The 19,383-nt window shown below is 36.9% G+C and overlaps 1 protein-coding gene across 1 annotated transcript; it reads left to right on the forward strand.

The window, feature by feature from the left end:
• Positions 1 to 3,515: 3,515 nt before the first annotated feature.
• Positions 3,516 to 18,727, forward strand: LOC127836041 (solute carrier family 23 member 1-like). Its single transcript, XM_052362459.1, has 11 exons — positions 3,516 to 3,521; positions 3,841 to 4,022; positions 5,546 to 5,660; positions 7,421 to 7,574; positions 8,495 to 8,644; positions 14,586 to 14,689; positions 15,637 to 15,723; positions 15,837 to 15,885; positions 16,671 to 16,814; positions 17,339 to 17,434; positions 18,218 to 18,727. Exons 1-11 carry the CDS (start codon positions 3,516 to 3,518, stop codon positions 18,517 to 18,519), a joined length of 1,389 nt encoding a protein of 462 aa, XP_052218419.1. The 3' UTR covers positions 18,520 to 18,727.
• The last annotated feature ends 656 nt before the right edge of the window (positions 18,728 to 19,383 follow it).

Consider the following 19,383-nt stretch of genomic DNA (forward strand, 5'->3'; position numbering starts at 1 on the left):
GCAAATATTTGAAAACCATTAAAACAGATGTGTTAAAATCCTTACTAAATAAATATGATTCAATCCATCATCGCTTTTATTTGTGGCAGCTTCATTTGTCATCGTACATGACAACAGTCAATCGGTATATATTTTTTTTATTTTTAGCCCAGGTTCGAATATATAAATATCTCTGGCGAAAACAATTATATCCTGTTGTTTGACTTAACAATTTCCTATACTTTTCCTGTTAATGATTATATTTCTGTTTAGGTTATTCTTTTGTATTTAAATGAACGTTTTGCATCGGTAAAATACCGTTTAATTATTTTTTGAAAGTGTGGCCCAAGCCAAACCTTAACTTTTAGATACTTGAAATCTACTTTAGTTTTTCCTCGCTCAAAGGAAGTAATTGTTTCATGCCGAAAATGTCCTTACTTGCGTCGATACTTTGCGAGTATTCAAGAAGATTGCGCATATGCTATAATTCCCTAACGCGCATTTTCTTTTCTTGGTACAACATAATATGTGTATTTATTTGTTTGCACTATATCACATTCCACAAGTAGCCTTAGTGATTGGAATCATATAAAAACGCCATTTACGCAGAGTGAATCTACGAAATAATCACTCGTTTTACTCTAATAAGCCTTAAACGAGCAGGGGCCTACCATTTTATACAGAAAATATGCAGTTATGATTCGTCATTTTTCCAGTTTCTTAAACAGCTGTGTTCGAACTATTTCATTGCATTACATTATTTGCACCCCAAGACCCGACTCTGCACTTGAACACAATGGTGTTTTACCTCTGTACCCCAATAGTAATCGCCATCCAATCACCCCAAAGCTGTGAGTCTTGTTTCGCTGTAGGTGATTTGGGTACTATACATTTCATAATTTTCTGATAACCTATTGTAAAGTGTCTGGCATTTTCTTTTAAAGACGAGTATGGCAATGAACATTTCATAATTTTCTGATTACCTATTGTACAGTGTCCGGCATTTGCTTTCATCGTTCCAATGTTAGCTCTCGTCAAAATTGAACGCTGGTCTTGTCCAGCCTCGTCGTCAGAGACGTCAGGCAACGCCACAAGTAACTCCACACAGCGTAAGCCGATAGCTTAGCTCGCAGCAATCGGAAAGCCTCGGACAATTCCGCCATAACGGCGATCGTCTGTGTGGTGTAGCCCACTGTCCGAAGCGTTCAGATTGAGCTCGCAGAACTGATTCGAAGTCTTCTTTGATATTTTGGCTTTTCGTTGATGAAGTTCTCTGTATTATCGTGAGCAAACATAAAACGAAAACAACTCCATAATGATATAGCTTTCATTACATGTAGTTATTTGCAGTTTTCAATAGTCCGCTCATTTTGCATTGTTAAAAAGTAAATTCAAATGTTAATATCAATAACCAAACTATAATATAGTGACATAAACAAAACATCTGGGATTTTGAAAGTTACTTGTCTAATGTTCTTTGATTATCCTGTATAAACTTTGTCAATACACTTTGATAGATAGCACACGCCAACATCATGTTGAACGCATGCGCATTTTACTGTTAACATAACAATCAATTTACTGGGGTTTAATTTTATTCATTAAATGCAGTACTACCGGTATATCCGTCTGCATCCGTGTTAACTAAACATATATTTTTTTAATTCTGCAATACTTCCCAAGAAGGATGTTATTGTATGACAGCGCTGAAATCACGAGACTGCATGTCAAATATTTAGCCGCGCTCTTGGAAAACCAAGCCTAAAGCATGTGCTTGAAGTGTCGTCCCAGATTAGACTGTGCAGTCCACAGATGCTCATCTGGGACGACATTTTCAGCCTTAACTGGATTTTGCGTAGAAGAGACTTTCTTTAAACGAAAAGTACCATCGAAACGGAAAGTCTCGTCCCTGATTAGCCTGTGCGGACAGCACGGGCTAATTTGGGACGGTACTTTACGCACACGAATTAAACCCCATTTTCTCAAAGAGAGACTCATATGTAATGCTAAGATTTAACATAACAATCAATTTACTGGGGTTTTATTTTATTCATTAAATGCAGTACTATATCCGTCTTCATCCGTGTTAACTAAACTGGCATGATGGTATATGTTTGGTAGATCTCAGTTATGCTTGTGCACCGTGGCAATACGTGTGTTTGATGTTATTTACACGTGATAGCAAATATACGTGTATACCTGTAATGATGCGAACGAATAACGAAATTCAAAAAAAAAACGTTCGTCAATAATTTAAGCTTTCTGCACAAATGTATCCTTAAATAAATGCATTATATATTTTAAGAATCTTCGAAAGCGCATTATTGCACAGCAAATAATACAAAAATGGAGATTGTTTTGTACAGGGCTTTAGAATCCTCAACAACAAAAACGTAAAACACAATTTATGTTTTTTATTCAGTAAAATGTATATGTATACAAATATGGTATGGTCTTATAAACAATTCATACAGATGATATAGATGTCGTGATGATTAATTCAAATGTGCATGGCAAATAACTGCGTTCGGTAACACTGATTTTATTCTGTATTTATCACCAATCTTAGTACGACTGTAACATTTTGCTCTTTCTTTTCTTTCACAGCTCCAAACTCAGTGGACTATACAGAACGAATGAGCCTGGTATGGAAACTGTCTCACGCTTTTATTAATCATTTTGGCCATGTACGCAAATGTATAATTCTTCCTTTTTGCCATGGACGGGCCTTCTATGTATTCATCTTACTTTGGTCATGGGCGACATTCTATGTACATGTATACGTCTTATTCAAACTCCTTCGCAGCTGTCAACAACCGAGACCATTCCAGATATGGAAACGATTATACGCTTTAATTTGTTCGTTTTAATTAAAAAAAATATAAGTGCACTTGTCTTCATAATTGGTCATTTATTTTTATAAATCGTTGTGGCCAAACGTGAAGAAGAAAACATAACTTATTATAGCCATATATAAATAAAACATGTTAATTTAATAAATTGACATTAATACGAGATTGATAGCAATGCATACAGTCGTCAAGCACAGTACAATGACCGTATCGACACTACACTATTCTTTTATCAGTCTGGTGTAGGACAAGAATAGACCAGACCGTATCGACACTACACTATTCTTTTATCAGTCTGGTGTAGGACAAGAATAGACCAAATCCTCTCAATCTGTTCTGAAAGATCTTGATGGGATATGCAATCCATTGTATTGGTCCATGGGATATGCAATCCATTGTATTGGTCCATGGGATATGCAATCCATTGTATTGGTCCATGGGATATGCAATCCATTGTATTGGTCCATGGGATATGCAATCCATTGTATTGGTCCATGATAAAATATTTTAACTTGTTCTGACATATTATTTGTCCCTGAATTTGCACTGTTTCCAAGATTGGAAGTTCAAATAAAGAGTACAATTTATATGAATAATGAAACCCTCGAAAAATAATCAGAAAATGTATTATTGTTCCTATCCGCTTATCCTTTATTTAAGGCAAGTTGACAACTTGATAATACAATGTCGGTAAGAGGTACCTTTTAAATAATTGAGCCTCGCTCTGAAAAAAAATGGGTTTAATGCATGTGCATAAACTGCCGTCCCATATTAGCCTGTGTATTCCGCACAGGCTAGTCAGGGACGATACTTTCCGCTTTATTGACATTTTTCGTATTAAGGAAGTATTTTCGTAGCGAAAATCCAGTTTATGTGGAAAGTGTCATCCCTGGTTAGCTTGTGTGGACTACACAGTCTAATCTGGGACGACACTTTACGCACATGCATTAAACTCTTTCCAAAGCAATGCTCAATTATATTCTTCCTAAACTGTTCAGCATGTTTCCAGCTGACTGGCTCAATCATGGTGGCGGCGGTACTTCAGATGTTAATCGGCGTGACGGGGCTTGTAAGCGTGCTTCTCAAGTTCATAGGGCCGCTCACTGTGGCGCCTACCATCATGCTGATGGGGCTATCAGTGGCCGAGACCGGCTTCGAACTATCTGGAAAACACTGGGGCATCTCTCTTGGGTGAGGAAATGGGGGGGGGGGGGGCATCTCTCTTGGGTGAGGAAATGGGGGCATCTCTCTTGGGTGAGGAAATGGGGGGGGGGGGCATCTCTCTTGGGTGAGGAAATCGGGGAGGGGGGGGCATCTCTCTTGGTTGAGGAAATGGGAATGGGATCATCTCTCTTGGTGATAAAACGAAATCTTGTGCTCAGTGATGCAGACGAGTATTTGCAATATGGTTGTTCAACCTGTCTGAAAAACACGTGCTTATCTCTCTTTGGCGAGGAAATCCAACTGTCTACTCGGTGATGAATATAATTATTCGCAAAATGGTTCTTTTAACCTGTCTTGAAAAAACTGGGGTATCTCACTTGGGTGAGGAAATGGAATTTTCTTCTCAGTGATAAATACAATTATTTGCAACATATTTTCTTCCCAGTGATTAATACAATTATTTGCAAAATGAATATGTTCGGAAAACTCCGGGGCATCTCTCTTGGGTGCGCAAAAGGACTTAACTGTTTAGTTGTCAGTACAGTTGTTTGCAATGTGGATTTACGTAAACATTGGACGATCATAGGTTTCTCCGATCTGTTTACATCGTGTGTTGTACGAAGTGCTAATATAACTGTTTTAATATGGTAAGCGTCAGAACTGAGAATGTATTGATTTTTTTACTGAGAACATAAATAGCTTAATCAACATATGTTTCACTATTAGTGTAACTTGCATTGCAACTCCTACCAAACTCCGAGTATTGTTTAAGGAGTAGTTTCCCATCATCGATATTTTCGTATATCTGTGTATGTGTAACGTAGATTAATTAACCATACAATACGTGAATACGGGCACTAAAAAACACTTACTAAATACAGCACGGAATAAATTGAGTCGCGTTCTGGGAAAACTGGGCATAACGCATGTGCGTAAAGTGTCGTCTCAGATTAGCCTGTGCATTTCGCACATGCTAATCAGGGACGACACTTTCCGCTTTTATGACATTTATCGTTTAAATGAAGTCTCTTCTTAGCAAAAATCCAATTTATGCGGAAAATGTCGTCCCTGATAAGCTTGTGCGGACTGCATAGGCTAATCCGGGGCGACACTTAACGCACATGCATTATGCCCAGTTTTCTCAGCACGAAATAAATTTTACTCGGCACGATAGAAACGTCGATTACAGCGCTTTCTGATAAGATTTGATTCCATGAATGTACTGTTAGGCATACGTGGCTCGGGGGAATATTTTAAAAGAAATGCATGTCGCTTCAATATAATCATCCACTTTGTCGTTGTTAATCAAAGCACGTATGTCTATTTAACGTGTTTTATTATACGAAGTCTTCATAGGACAAAAGCTGGACGTTTTATACGATCCCTTAACAATTCATTATGCTTGTAAATGCCGCGTTTATCAATCTGTTACAAAAAAAATAAGAAAGGTCGTATTCGTACATACCTGTAAAATACGTAGTTCTTTGATAACTTTGAAAATTGTAGGCAGGGCCCTTATAAGTCATAATACTTGTATGCTTGTTTTGCAGTACGATTGTGTTGATCATCCTGTTCTCAGAGATTATTCCAATCTTTAAATTCCGAAATCTGTTCGACAGAAAGAGTGACCAGAAAATCGAGTTCGTCCTTCATAAGTTATTTTCCGTAAGTTCCGTTAGCGATTTTAGACTTCTATTGAGGTGAGTTATGTGTTCCCTTTCAAGCTTGAAAGACGAGAATTCCATATTTGTGAAGTAAAAATTGCTGTTTTTGTTGACATATTTCGAAAATTTAAGCAGTACATTTTCATTCAAGTAAATTATGTAGACACTTTGTGTTTGGAAAAAAATGCGCTTCTAAAAAGTTATTTATATAAACTGTTACATAAGAAAGTTTTTTTTTATTTGCATATGTATGTGTTTTTATGAATTTCCTGACCGTGTTCGTTATTAAGAATGTTCACACAAATATCAAAATGTAGGTCAAGTTAATGCAGGACAAGTTAATGTATAAGGAGCATTTAAGTTAAATCGATTGTTGCCATGTGAAAATTATGCTTAATGCTTGTGAGAAAAGTTGCATCACAGATATTTAAGCCTGTGCAGTCCGCAGAATTTCGAACTTAACCCTTTGCATGCTGGGAAATTTGTCGTCTGCTAAAATGTCATCTGCAGAATTTCTAAAATTAGCATTTTCTTCGATTTTTTTTCAAAGAATACTATTAGAATAGCAAACAGTTTGGATCCTGATGAGACGCCACGTTCTGTGGCGTCTCATCTGGATCCAAACTCTCTGCAAAGGCCTTCAAAATTCGGTTCCAGCACTGAAAGGGTTAATATAGTTTTTTTTCTTATTTTCTTGTTTAAATAAACTTTATCAGAATAACTACCAAAACTTTAGCGTTCTCATACTTATTTGCGATGAAGACTATTTAACTAGAGTTTTTCTTTTTTCCGTGTTGAATGAGTCACGTGATGCTTTGCTGTCTGCCTCAAGTGCATTTAATCTGACTTTGATTAACTTATAAACAAACACAAAATAGCTCTCGAGTTTAAAAAAATATCTGAGAACACATGATCGCTCTCGAGTAGTGTAACAAAAAAGCAAGAAAACGTGTTACCGTATTCCATACAGACACGAATAGTAGACCAGACAAAATGAACTCTATCGCTAGTCAACTTCAGCGGCGGTTTGCATTATACTGGTTCATGTAATCGAAATAAAAATACCACTGATGCATTATTAACGGATCAAACTATTCAACATGGATATAGAGTCTAAGTATATTAATCAAACGTTTTAAAATATCAGCATAGATTCGACACATATAAGAATTCGATAACTTGAATTTGTATGAAATTGTCATGTTTTGTATCAATCACGCGTCGTATCATGCTCACTAGCTTTTTCTTCACTTACTTTTTTTCAGTTCGTTTTTCTCTGAACACCCAGTGTCTTCATGTAACGAATTAATGTGGTAATAGAAAAAACAAACGGTAATTCATATAATGCACAATAAAACAATCACCTGCATTAAATATACTGCTTGTTCAATAAATGTAAAATACCATTACATCAAACCTCGCTCACGGTTTGTGGCGTACCGTGATTCGGTGACATTCACCCAATTTGTATTTGGCCGAGATTGACACAATCAACTTAAACCGAAAACAAAAACAAATAATTACTAAATTAGGAAATATAACTTACAAAACTGACACTTTCTTACTTAATTAATGAAATTGTCAAGCAGATCAACAAATCAACGTTCACCAAGATTAATTATATGTATCCTTTGGTAAATCCAGTATTTTTAATAGTAATTTGATGGGGGATATAATTAACAGAGTATCAAATTTGTTAAAATATTATTTTGTCAACGTGCACATAAATAATACATCATTATATCATAATCACGTTTCAAGGTCATCCTGTCCACGTGTATCATGTGGTTCCTCTGCTACATCCTGACGGTGACTGGCGCATTTCCGGAGAAGGGTAACTATGGTTACGAAGGCCGGACGGATCTCCGCCTTGACGTCATTCAAGAGGTTGCGTGGGTGAGATTCCCGTATCCAGGTTAGCGGCAACAAGGGCGTGTGGGGTAGTCAAATCGTTAACAATGGTCTGATCCAATGTGGTATTGATGTACGCACACACGTACACATGTCAAACGAGGAGAGTCACCTTAAAAAATCACCATGTCATTGATTTGAGATAACAGTCAGTATACTTAACCGTGTTTAGGTCAGAATACACTAAATAGTTTCCTTATATAATTCAATGTGAAAGCGACAACTTTAGGCCAAAATAAATGCAACATTTTGCACATAGAGACCCCGATAACCATACCTTTTCTTAAAGGTCATTCTAAGCGGAATCGATTTATGCAATAAAAAAGATATGTCATGTACAATGCAAGAAAGAACTTAACACAAATCAAAATCAACTGTTTTTGCAACTTTTTTTTCGGCCGTTTCTTAGTGGAGTGTAACCTTTTTCAGTGCGATGGTTTACTATAGTCTTCAAGTTTATCATATTTCGGGGATTCAGAAGTGAACACCTATTCATGCACTACCATAATCTCCGAAAGATAACACCCGAATACTAGATAAAAGTGTCAAACATGCCTTCCTGTCAACTATGGTATTTTTTTAGAGAGTACAGCCCTTTATGAAACGGTTATTTAGTGTACTGTAACCTATAACACATTACAAATCGAGTTAATTAGTAAGTTAATTAGGCGTGCATGCGCTCTTTACAAAAAGTCCGAATAGCTCTACAATACAAGTACTTTATAAAACGAAACACATTATTATACTGACTACGAAATGCTTTAGTCTCATAACTGTGGAATTGCTTTCGACTTTTGCATGATTTCTTGCGCCATTGTATCAACAGGCATAACATGTATTTCATGACTAATTTTTTTGTTATTAAACCAATTGTTGCTTGATTCTCATGTTATCTAAACATGAAAACATGTGTTTCCTTGTCAGGTCACTTCGGAACACCGAAGTTCAACTCGGCTTTCTTCGTAGCGATGATCGCCGGCGTGATCACATCCGTCATCGAGAGCATCGGCGACTACTTCACGTGTGCGCGACTTGCCGGCGCACTTCCGCCTCCGCCTCACGCCATTAATAGAGGTAATAACACCAAAGTCTTAAAAAGAAACATTAGAGCACTAATTTAGGCCTAGTTAATTAATTGATTGTTTATTTCAGAGCCCTCCCCCCCCCCCACAAAAAAAAACAACAGGGGGGGGTCAAAAAACAACTAACAAACATAGGGATGGTTTGCATGTGCATTGGCTACGTGTGCTGATCACCTTTCTAAGGCATTGTAATGTAATGGATACAATGTCCGCCTAACGACCGAGAGGTCACGGGTACGATCCCCACTGTGGGAGCGTTCTTTAGATCTTTCCCAATGACACCAAGTACTGGTTCTAGGCCCAGAAAACGGACTCGAGAGCGGTTCAATAAGTCGGAGGCTTCCGATGCAATCGAGCTAAAATAAAAAGGTTTAAACTTTAGGCATGGTTCAGTCTGCTGCCAGAACAGGCATTCTGTAATATAATTGGTATAGATTGAGTGTATGTTAGATCAATAGAAACGATTTATTGTATGATGGATCAATAAAACCGTGATTGATTGTTTGGAGGATCAATAAAACCGTGATTGATTGTTTGGTGGATCAATTAAACCAAGATTGATTGTTTGGTGGATCAATAAAACCGAGATTGATTGTTTAGTGGATCAATAGAAACGATTGTTTGTATGACGGATCAATAAAACCGTGATTGATTGTTTGGTGGATCAATAAAACCAAGATTGATTGTTTGGTTGGTAAATAAAACCGTGATTGATTGTTTGGTGGATCAATAAAACCAAGATTGATTGTTTGGCGGATCAATAAAGCCAAAATTGATTGTTTGGTGGATTAATAAAAAAGATTGATTGTATGGTGGATCAATAAAACCGAGGTTGATTGTTTGGTGAATCAATAAACCAAGATTGATTGTATGGTGGATCAATAAAACCGATATTGATTGTATGTTGGATCAATAAAACCGTGGTTGATTGTTTGGTGGATCAATAAAACCAAGATAAATTGTTTGGTGGATCAAAAGAAACGACTGATTGTATAGTAGATCAATAAAACCGTGATTGATTGTTTGGTAAATCAATAAAACCAAGATTGATTGTTTGGTGGATTAATAAAACCGTGATTGATTGTTTGGTGGATCACTATAAACGAATGATTGTATGGTAGATCAATAAAACCGTGATTGATTGTTTGGTGCATCAATAAAACCAAGATTGATTGTTTGGTGGATCAATGGAAACGATTGATTGTATGATGGATCAATAAAACTGTGATTGATTGTTTGGTGGATCAATAAAACCAAGAAAAAATGTTTGGTGGGTCAATAAAACCGTGATTGATTGTTCGGTGGATCAATAAAACCAAGATTGATTGTTTGGTGGATCAATAAAACCAAGATTGATTGTTTGGTGGATCAATAAAAACTATTGATTGTATGTTGTTTCAATAAAACCGAGGTTGATTGTTTTGTGGATCAATAAACAAAGATCGATTGTATGGTTGGTCAATTAAACCGAGATTGATTGTATGGTGGACCAATAAAACCGTGGTTATTGTTTGTTGGATAAATAAAACCAAGATTAATTGGCCGGCGCACTTCCGCCTCCGCCTCACGCCATTAATAGAGGTAATAACACCAAAGTCTTAACAAGAAACATTAGAGCACTAATTTAGGCCTAGTTAGTTGAATGATTGTTTATTTCAGAGCCCCACCCCCCCAAAAAAGGGGGGGGGAACAAAAACAACTAACAAACATAGGTATGGTTCGCATGTGCATTGGCTACGTGTGCTGATCACCTTTCTAAGGCATTGTAATGTAATGGATAAAATGTCCGCCTAACGACCGGGAGGTCACGGGTACGATCCCCACTGTGGGAGCGTTCTTTAGATCTCTCCCAATGACACCAAGTACTGGTTCTAGGCCCAGAAAACGGACTCGAGAGCTGTTCAATAAGTCGGAGGCTTTCGATGCAATCGAGCTAAAATAAAAAGGTTTAAACTTAAGGCATGGTTCAGTCTGCTGCTAGAACAGGCATTCTGTAATATAATTGGTATAGATTGAGTGTATGTTAGATCAATAGAAACGATTTATTGTATGATAGATCAATAAAACCGTGATTGATTGTTTGGAGGATCAATAAAACCGTGATTGATTGTTTGGTGGATCAATAAAACCAAGATTGATTGTTTGGTGGATCAATAAAACCGAGATTGATTGTTTAGTGGATCAATAGAAACGATTGTTTGTATGACGGATCAATAAAACCGTGATTGATTGTTTGGAGGATCAATAAAACCAAGATTGATTGTTTGGTGGGTAAATAAAACCGTGATTGATTGTTTGGTGGATCAATAAAATCAAGATTGATTGTTTGGTGGATCAATAAAGCCAAGATTGATTGTTTGGTGGATTTATAAAAACGATTGATTGTAAGGTGGATCAATAAAACCGAGGTTGATTGTTTGGTGGATCAATAAACCAAGATTGATTTATGGTGGATCAATAAAACCGATATTGCTTCTATGTTGGATCAATAAAACCGTGGTTGATTGTTTGGTGGATCAATAAAACCAAGATAAATTGTTTGGTGGATCAAAAGAAACGACTGATTGTATAGTAGATCAATAAAACCGTGATTGATTGTTTGGTAAATCAATAAAACCAAGATTGATTGTTTGGTGGATTAATAAAACCGTGATTGATTGTTTGGTGGATCACTAGAAACGAATGATTGTATGGTAGATCAATAAAACCGTGATTGATTGTTTGGTGCATCAATAAAACCAAGATTGATTGTTTGGTGGATCAATAGAAACGATTGATAGTATGATGGATCAATAAAACTGTGATTGATTGTTTGGTGGATCAATAAAACCAAGAAAAAATGTTTGGTGGGTCAATAAAACCGTGATTGATTGTTCGGTTGATCAATACAACCAAGATTGATTGTTTGGTGGATCAATAAAACCAAGATTGATTGTTTGGTGGATCAATAAAAACTATTGATTGTATGTTGTTTCAATAAAACCGAGGTTGATTGTTTGGTGGATCAATAAACCAAGATCGATTGTATGGTTGGTCAATAAAATTGAGATTGATTGTATGGTGGATCAATAAAACCGTGGTTATTGTTTGTTGGATCAATAAAACCAAGATTAATTGGCAGGCGCACTTCCGCCTCCGCCTCACGCCATTAATAGAGGTAATAACACCAAAGTCTTAACAAGAAACATTAGAGCACTAATTTAGGCCTAGTTAGTTAAATGATTGTTTATTTCAGAGCCCCCCTCCAAAAAAAAACAGGGGGGGGGGACAAAAAACAACTAACAAACATAGGTATGGTTCGCATGTGCATTGGCTACGTGTGCTGATCACCTTTCTAAGGCATTGTAATGTAATGGATAAAATGTCCGCCTAACGACCGGGAGGTCACGGGTACGATCCCCACTGTGGGAGCGTTCTTTAGATCTCTCCCAATGACACCAAGTACTGGTTCTAGGCCCAGAAAACGGACTCGAGAGCTGTTCAATAAGTCGGAGGCTTTCGATGCAATCGAGCTTAAATAAAAAGGTTTAAACTTAAGGCATGGTTCAGTCTGCTGCTAGAACAGGCATTCTGTAATATATTTGGTATAGATTGAGTGTATGTTAGATTAATAGAAACGATTTATTGTATGATGGATCAATAAAACCGTGATTGATTGTTTGGAGGATCAATAAAACCGTGATTGAGTGTTTGGTGGATCAATTAAACCAAGATTGATTGTTTGGTGGATTAATAAAAACGATTGATTGTATGGTGGATCAATAAAACCGAGGTTGATTGTTTGGTGGATCAATAAACCAAGATTGATTGTATGGTGGATCAATAAAACCGATATTGCTTGTATGTTGGATCAATAAAACCGTGGTTGATTGTTTGGTGGATCAATAAAACCAAGATAAATTGTTTGGTGGATCAAAAGAAACGACTGATTGTATAGTAGATCAATAAAACCCTGATTGATTGTTTGGTAAATCAATAAAACCAAGATTGATTGTTTGGTGGATCAAAAGAAACGACTGATTGTATAGTAGATCAATAAAACCGTGATTGATTGTTTGGTAAATCAATAAAACCAAGATTGATTGTTTGGTTGATTAATAAAACCGTGATTGAATGTTTGGTGGATCACTAGAAACGAATGATTGTATGGTAGATCAATAAAACCGTGATTGATTGTTTGGTGAATCAATAAAACCAAGATTGATTGTTTGGTGGATCAATAGAAACGATTGATAGTATGATGGATCAATAAAACTGTGATTGATTGTTTGGTGGATCAATAAAACCAAGAAAAAATGTTTGGTGGGTCAATAAAACCGTGATTGATTGTTCGGTGGATCAATACAACCAAGATTGATTGTTTGGTGGATCAATTAAACCAAGATTGATTGTTTGGTGGATCAATAAAAACTATTGATTGTTTGTTGTTTCAATAAAACCGAGGTTGATTGTTTGGTGGATCAATAAACCAAGATCGATTGTATGGTTGGTCAATAAAACCGAGATTGATTGTATGGTGGATCAATAAAACCGTGGTTATTGTTTGTTGGATCAATAAAACCAAGACTGATTGGCCGGCGCACTTCCGCCTCCGCCTCACGTTATTAATAGAGGTAATAACACCAAAGTCTTAACAAGAAACATTAGAGCACTAATTTAGGCCAAGTTAGTTAAATGATTGTTTATTTCAGAGCCCTTCCCCCTCCCCCCCCCCCCCAAAAAAAAACAGGGGGGGGGACAAAAAGCAACTAACAACTATGTAGGTATGGTTCGCATGTGCATTGGCTACGTGTGCTGATCACCTTTCTAAGGCATTGTAATGTAATGGATAAAATGTCCGCCTAACGACCGGGAGGTCACGGGTACGATCCCCACTGTGGGAGCGTTCTTTATATCTCTCCCAATGACACCAAGTACTGGTTCTAGGCCCAGAAAACGGACTCGAGAGCGGTTCAATAAGTCGGAGGCTTTCGATGCAAACGAGCTAAAATAAAAAGGTTTAAACTTAAGGCATGGTTCAGTCTGCTGCCAGAACAGGCATTCTGTAATATAATTAGTATAGATTGAGTGTATGTTAGATCAATAGAAACGATTTATTGTATGATGGATCAATAAAACCGTGATTGATTGTTTGGAGGATCAATAAAACCGTGATTGATTGTTTGGTGGATCAATAAAACCAAGATTGATTGTTTGGTGGATCAATAAAACCAAGATTGATTGATTCATGCCAAAATATGTGAAGAGGTCCCTTAAAATGTATACGCAAGTAGACATTGCCTTACATTAAGAACTAGTGGAGGCGACACTACATTGTAATCCCGATACTGTGTCTGGAGCACCATTATTCCACATGTGTGACTTTCTGTTTAACGTTGTTATATAACGTCATGGTGTGGCCTGATTCAAGGCGAATAATGGCGCTATCGAAGGCATTTCTCCCTTAAATATGAAAGGTATTAAACGTGCATTAACCCTTTCACTTTCTGCAACAAGTGTTATATGGATGAAATAAAAAATATACACACTTCCAATTGATACTTGCATCCCGTGTTAATCTAACAAATGCTTTCTAATAATCGCCTACTTCGATGAGAAGTTTACTACCTTACTGTGTCGTTACCAATAGTGTTAATGCTTTTAAAGGTACTCGATGCACTTTTCCTTTATAGTTTACTACATGTACTGATTTTTGAGTGTACCAGAATAACTTGTAAAATGACAAAAATAAATATTGCATTCAGAGTTAATAAAAACGAGACGCATGTGTGAATCGTCTATATAAGAAATACTTTTTAAAAGAAAATTATTGGTATACCCGTTTTCTGCATATGGAGATGTTCTTAATGCGTATGTGCATTAAATTCATTTTCTTAATAAAACATACTAGTATTCACTAAGAATTTCCAGTATTATAATATGTATATTTGTAGGTATATTTATGGAAGGTGTGGGTTGCATTATATCGGCAGCCGTCGGGACGGGTTTTGGAGTGACGTCGTGCAGTCAAAATATAGGCGTTATAAGTCTCACCAAGGTAATTTATTTTAGCGAATATTTTATCTCGTCTAATGAACTTCTATCGTTCTAAAATGACAAAGGTTTTGCTGCACAAAATCCGCATTGCTCAGAGTACACTTTAGTTATTTATATACGTGTAGAAGTATTTAGACGTCACCGAGTACGTTGTCAGATAGCCGTATAACTTAAAGGACAATGCGTTTTACCTTACGGCTCGCTTATAATTGTTTATGGTAGATAAGATGAGAACCACATGTTTCAAGTCAGAATTCAATCATTTGGCTTATTTACTCATAAATCGCACAGGCACTCGGCATAAGTTGCTCCCCCCACTGCTACTTCTCTGTCCTTAGCTTAGCTGCTACGACCTCCAAACGCCCTCAAAATTGTCCACTTGATATACACAAAAACAAAACAAAACAACGTAAGTCGAAAAATATATACATACATGTAAATTTAAAAAAAGACTTACTTTTTATGTGATACTTTGTATGACAATTGGACGATTTTGATGGTTTTGAGAGGGGGTAGACGCTGGGGAAAGAGGGGTAGCAGGGGGGGGGGGGGGGGGGCAACATATGCCGAGTGCCTGTGTTTTATCGTATATTTGCGGCGATGAGATCATAATAATGAATCATGTACAGGTTTATAAATGTTTGTATATCCTTTTTCTACTGTGCTTCTGTTTTGAAAAACAATGCTAAATGCATGTGCTTTATGTATCGTCTCAGATAGGCATGTGCAGTTAACACAGGCTAATCAAGGAAAACACTTTCCGCTTTTATGTTTTGTTTCTGTTAAAAGGAAGTTTGTCTTTACCAAAATCCAATTTAAGCGGAACGTGTCGTCCCTGATGAGCCTGTGCGGACTACACAGGCTGATCTGGTACCATACTTTACGCACATGCATTTAGCCCCAATTTCTCAGAACGCGGCTTACACTTAATAATGCTATTGTTTGTAGGTTGGCAGTCGCCGCGTTGTAATTGTGGCGGGAATCACCATGGTAGTGTTCGGCTGCTTCGGAAAATTCATCGGGGCTTCCTTCCTCGTATTATTCGGTAAAACTATAAGGAGCGCTCATATTATTTATTCGAGCGTTGTTTTTTTTTCAATTTGCCTTTTGATTGGGACCATTTTGCATTCGTATACAACAAACGAAAGATCTACATGCCTGACCAAATCAACGGTTCATGCTTCCTCGTGCTTTTCGGTATAAAAGTACAGATTGTAAGTTCAATGCTTGATTCGAGTGTATTACCTTTCACAAGTTGATTGGTGTAACTGTGCATCCCAATAAACATTGACTGTTCCAGGGCGATGGTCATGTTTTATTTATTTTTGTATGTGATTGTTGCATGTTCAGTCAATCCTTTTGTCTTATGTAAGACTGTTCGGCAATTGTCAACAATGAGCTATCATATGAGCCTTGTTTTGAGAAAACTGGGCTTAATGCATGTGCGTAATGTGTCATCCCAGATTAGTATGTGCAGTCCGTACAGGCTAACCAGGGACGACACTTTCCGCTTAAACTAGATTTTTGGTAAAAAGGGATTTCCTTTAAACGAAAAATACCATTAAAGCGGAAAGTGTCGTCCATGATTAGCCTGTGCGGACTGCACAGGCTAATCTGGTACGACACATTACGCACATGCGTTATGCCCAGTTTTCTAAGAACAAGACACATAGATAAAGCATACGGTTGTTCTCGTCTCGGTTCAGCTTATGTTGCATTTTGTTAATATATTAACATATTTATGCCTAGTGGACTCTCCCATCCTTCTAAATTGGATCACTTTATTTCCAAAATTAGGGGTGTCAAGTATATTTATTTCTATATTTAGAATATTTCTTACAGAAATTCATTTAAGCAAACAGCGCAGACCCTGATGAGATGCCGCATCGTGCGGCGTCTCATCTGGGTCTACGCTGTTTGCCAATGCCCTTTTTCTAGACGCTAGGCATAAATGGGTTAAATATAAAAAAGTGTCTGTGCAGGTGTCCTGACAGCGGTGGGCGCGTCCAATCTCCAGTACGTGGATCTAAACTCTTCTCGGAACCTCGTCGTGTTCGGCATCTCCCTCTTCCTGGGCCTCAGTTTTCCTAACTGGGTCATGAGGAATGAGGCCCTCATTAGAACCGGTCTGTAAAAAAACGTTTTACTAGATTCGATTTGTCATGGGACTCGACATTTTTCTTACTTTACCCTGTTTGGTCCAGCAATTTTAGTCCAGCAAAACGATGGCTTCTTAAAAATCATAATGTATTACGTGTAACATGAATGTTTTAACGGCTGTTGCATTATGCAAAACATAAAGACTGGTTTGTATCAAGTGTATCCATAGACAAGTATATGTTCTGCAGTTTACCATTCCCATAATTTGTATAACCTGAAAATATACAGATTTTATAGAGTTTTAACGATTCAATTTAATCCATTTATCTCTAGCCTCTTTACAGGTTTTGTCGTGGTTCGCGTCTTCAATAAAATCTTGATAGAACAAGACCTCATTAGAAAAATGATAAGATGCAACAAATACCATTGAACCGTTACTGTACTGATAAATAAACACAGGTATGCTTCCTCGATTACTCGGATATGGAAAGTACCATTTTACCAGTATTTTACTGAAAATTTCTAATAAGTGTGCACATATATTTTTCAGGTAACACTGACCTAGACCAGGTACTTCAGGCCCTTCTTGCCAACAACATGTTCATGGGGTGCTTTTCAGCGCTTGTTCTAGACAACGTGATACCCGGTAAGCATCTGATATTGGAGCCTATTTCTGGAAAAAAAAGGTTTAACCTTTGCATGCTGGGAAATTTGTCGTCTGCTAAAATGTCGTCTGCTGAATTTCTAAAATCAGCATTTTCTTCGATTTTTTTTCAAAGAATATTATCAGAATAGCAAACAGTTTGAATCCAGATGAGACGCCACGTTCTGTGGCGTCTCATCTGGATCCAAACTGTTTGCAAAGGCCTTCAAAATTCGGTTCCCGCACTGAAAGAGTTAAAACATTTGCGATAAGTGTCGTTATATATTTGCCTGTGCAATCCGCATAGGCTTAAATTTGACGACACTTTCCGCTTTTTTAATTTTCTGTTTAAAGGGAGTCTCTTCTAAACGAACGACACCTTACGCACGAGCATTAAGACCTGTTTCTCCATAACGCGGCTTATATAGTGTGCGCCTATGTAATTGACATAATATGAACAAGTTGAAAATAAATCAGTTAAGATTTCACCCATGGAAACGTCAACGATCATAACCCTTCAAACTTTTTAACAATTGTTGTAATCAACATGTTAAATATTGCTCTGCTGGTTAATATCGACGATCTGTGTAGTGCTTTTAGTCATTTGCATTATTGGCTACTTTGCACACTAATTGGTAAAGAATATCAAAATAGCATTTAGGGTTGTTACAGAAATGAACATGTTGACATATGTCGTGGTATGATCATGTATATGTATATTGTTGTTTTTCTCCGGTCGAAGCTATCATATAGATTGTACATGTACCGGTTGTTTTTTACTAAAAGGGACTGACGACGAACGAGGCATTGTAATTTGGCGAGAAGTTCCGAGCGATACCGATGAGGAAAGCGAAGATATAAATATGGTCAATATGAACCTCTCCATGAAAACGTACGATCTGCCGTTCGGAATGAACCTTATACGCAACTTCCGGTGGGGAAAGCACGTGCCCATCTTTCCAACATTCGACGGCTTCGATAACGTGCGATGCCCGTGCAAAGGTTCTCCCCTGTACCTTGAGGACTTCGAAGTGGTATTGAAACATGATAAGAACGGAAGTGTGGAAAACGGCACGACAAAAGTATGAATGGGGAAATGAAAGAGAAAGAAATCAAGTTATCGGAGTTTTGATTTACGATAAACTTGCTTACAAGAAGACTCATTGTTGTAATGTGGTTAATATAGACGATCTGTTGGAAATTGAAACGTCAGCCGTTTATATTATGGGTTGACTGTGATTAGCAATAACGAATTTGTATTGCCAATTTTGCTTTTTGCGGTATTGATTTTTTGGTTTTTAAGTTGTGCAAAATAGTATTCTCACCATAGACTATTTGATGAATACATGTTATATGCAGAATAGTTCAAGTATATGTATTGTACGGGTGTATAATATAAATACACAATATACATTTATTGTGCAAATACATTCATATATAAAACATAGAGTTTCATATTTCAAAACAGTATACGCAGTTGCTAACTTTCACATAAATACTCTATACAGTTATAGATGTGAGCATGAATTTCTTTAATCAAGTGCGAAGTGTTTTCATTATAAACATGAAGAATAAAATATCACCGCAATTACATTCATAATGCAGCTTACAAATGAAGTCAATGTAATTTGTCATTTGTGTATCTGCTAATCAGAGTGATACTTACAAGAATAAAATACCGCTGCAATAAGGCCAGTGCATTCATAACGCAAAATTAAACATGAAAACAAAGTGAGTTGTCATTGAATCTGCTTGGTAGTATTGTACCAGGAAAAACAAATTATTATATATGTAGCTTCAAATCGATTCATGTTGATTTGTAATAATAAAGATTTGAATACAAATATCTACTGGTATACATCATTATGGTAAATATTTAATACAGATTTTTAATATATTAAAAATTTACAAATAATGTTTTAACAATTAAACGAGTGTTGAAATCGAATCGC

The sequence above is a fragment of the Dreissena polymorpha genome, chromosome 6 (genome assembly GCF_020536995.1).
Source record: "Dreissena polymorpha isolate Duluth1 chromosome 6, UMN_Dpol_1.0, whole genome shotgun sequence".
Taxonomy (NCBI): domain Eukaryota; kingdom Metazoa; phylum Mollusca; class Bivalvia; order Myida; family Dreissenidae; genus Dreissena; species Dreissena polymorpha.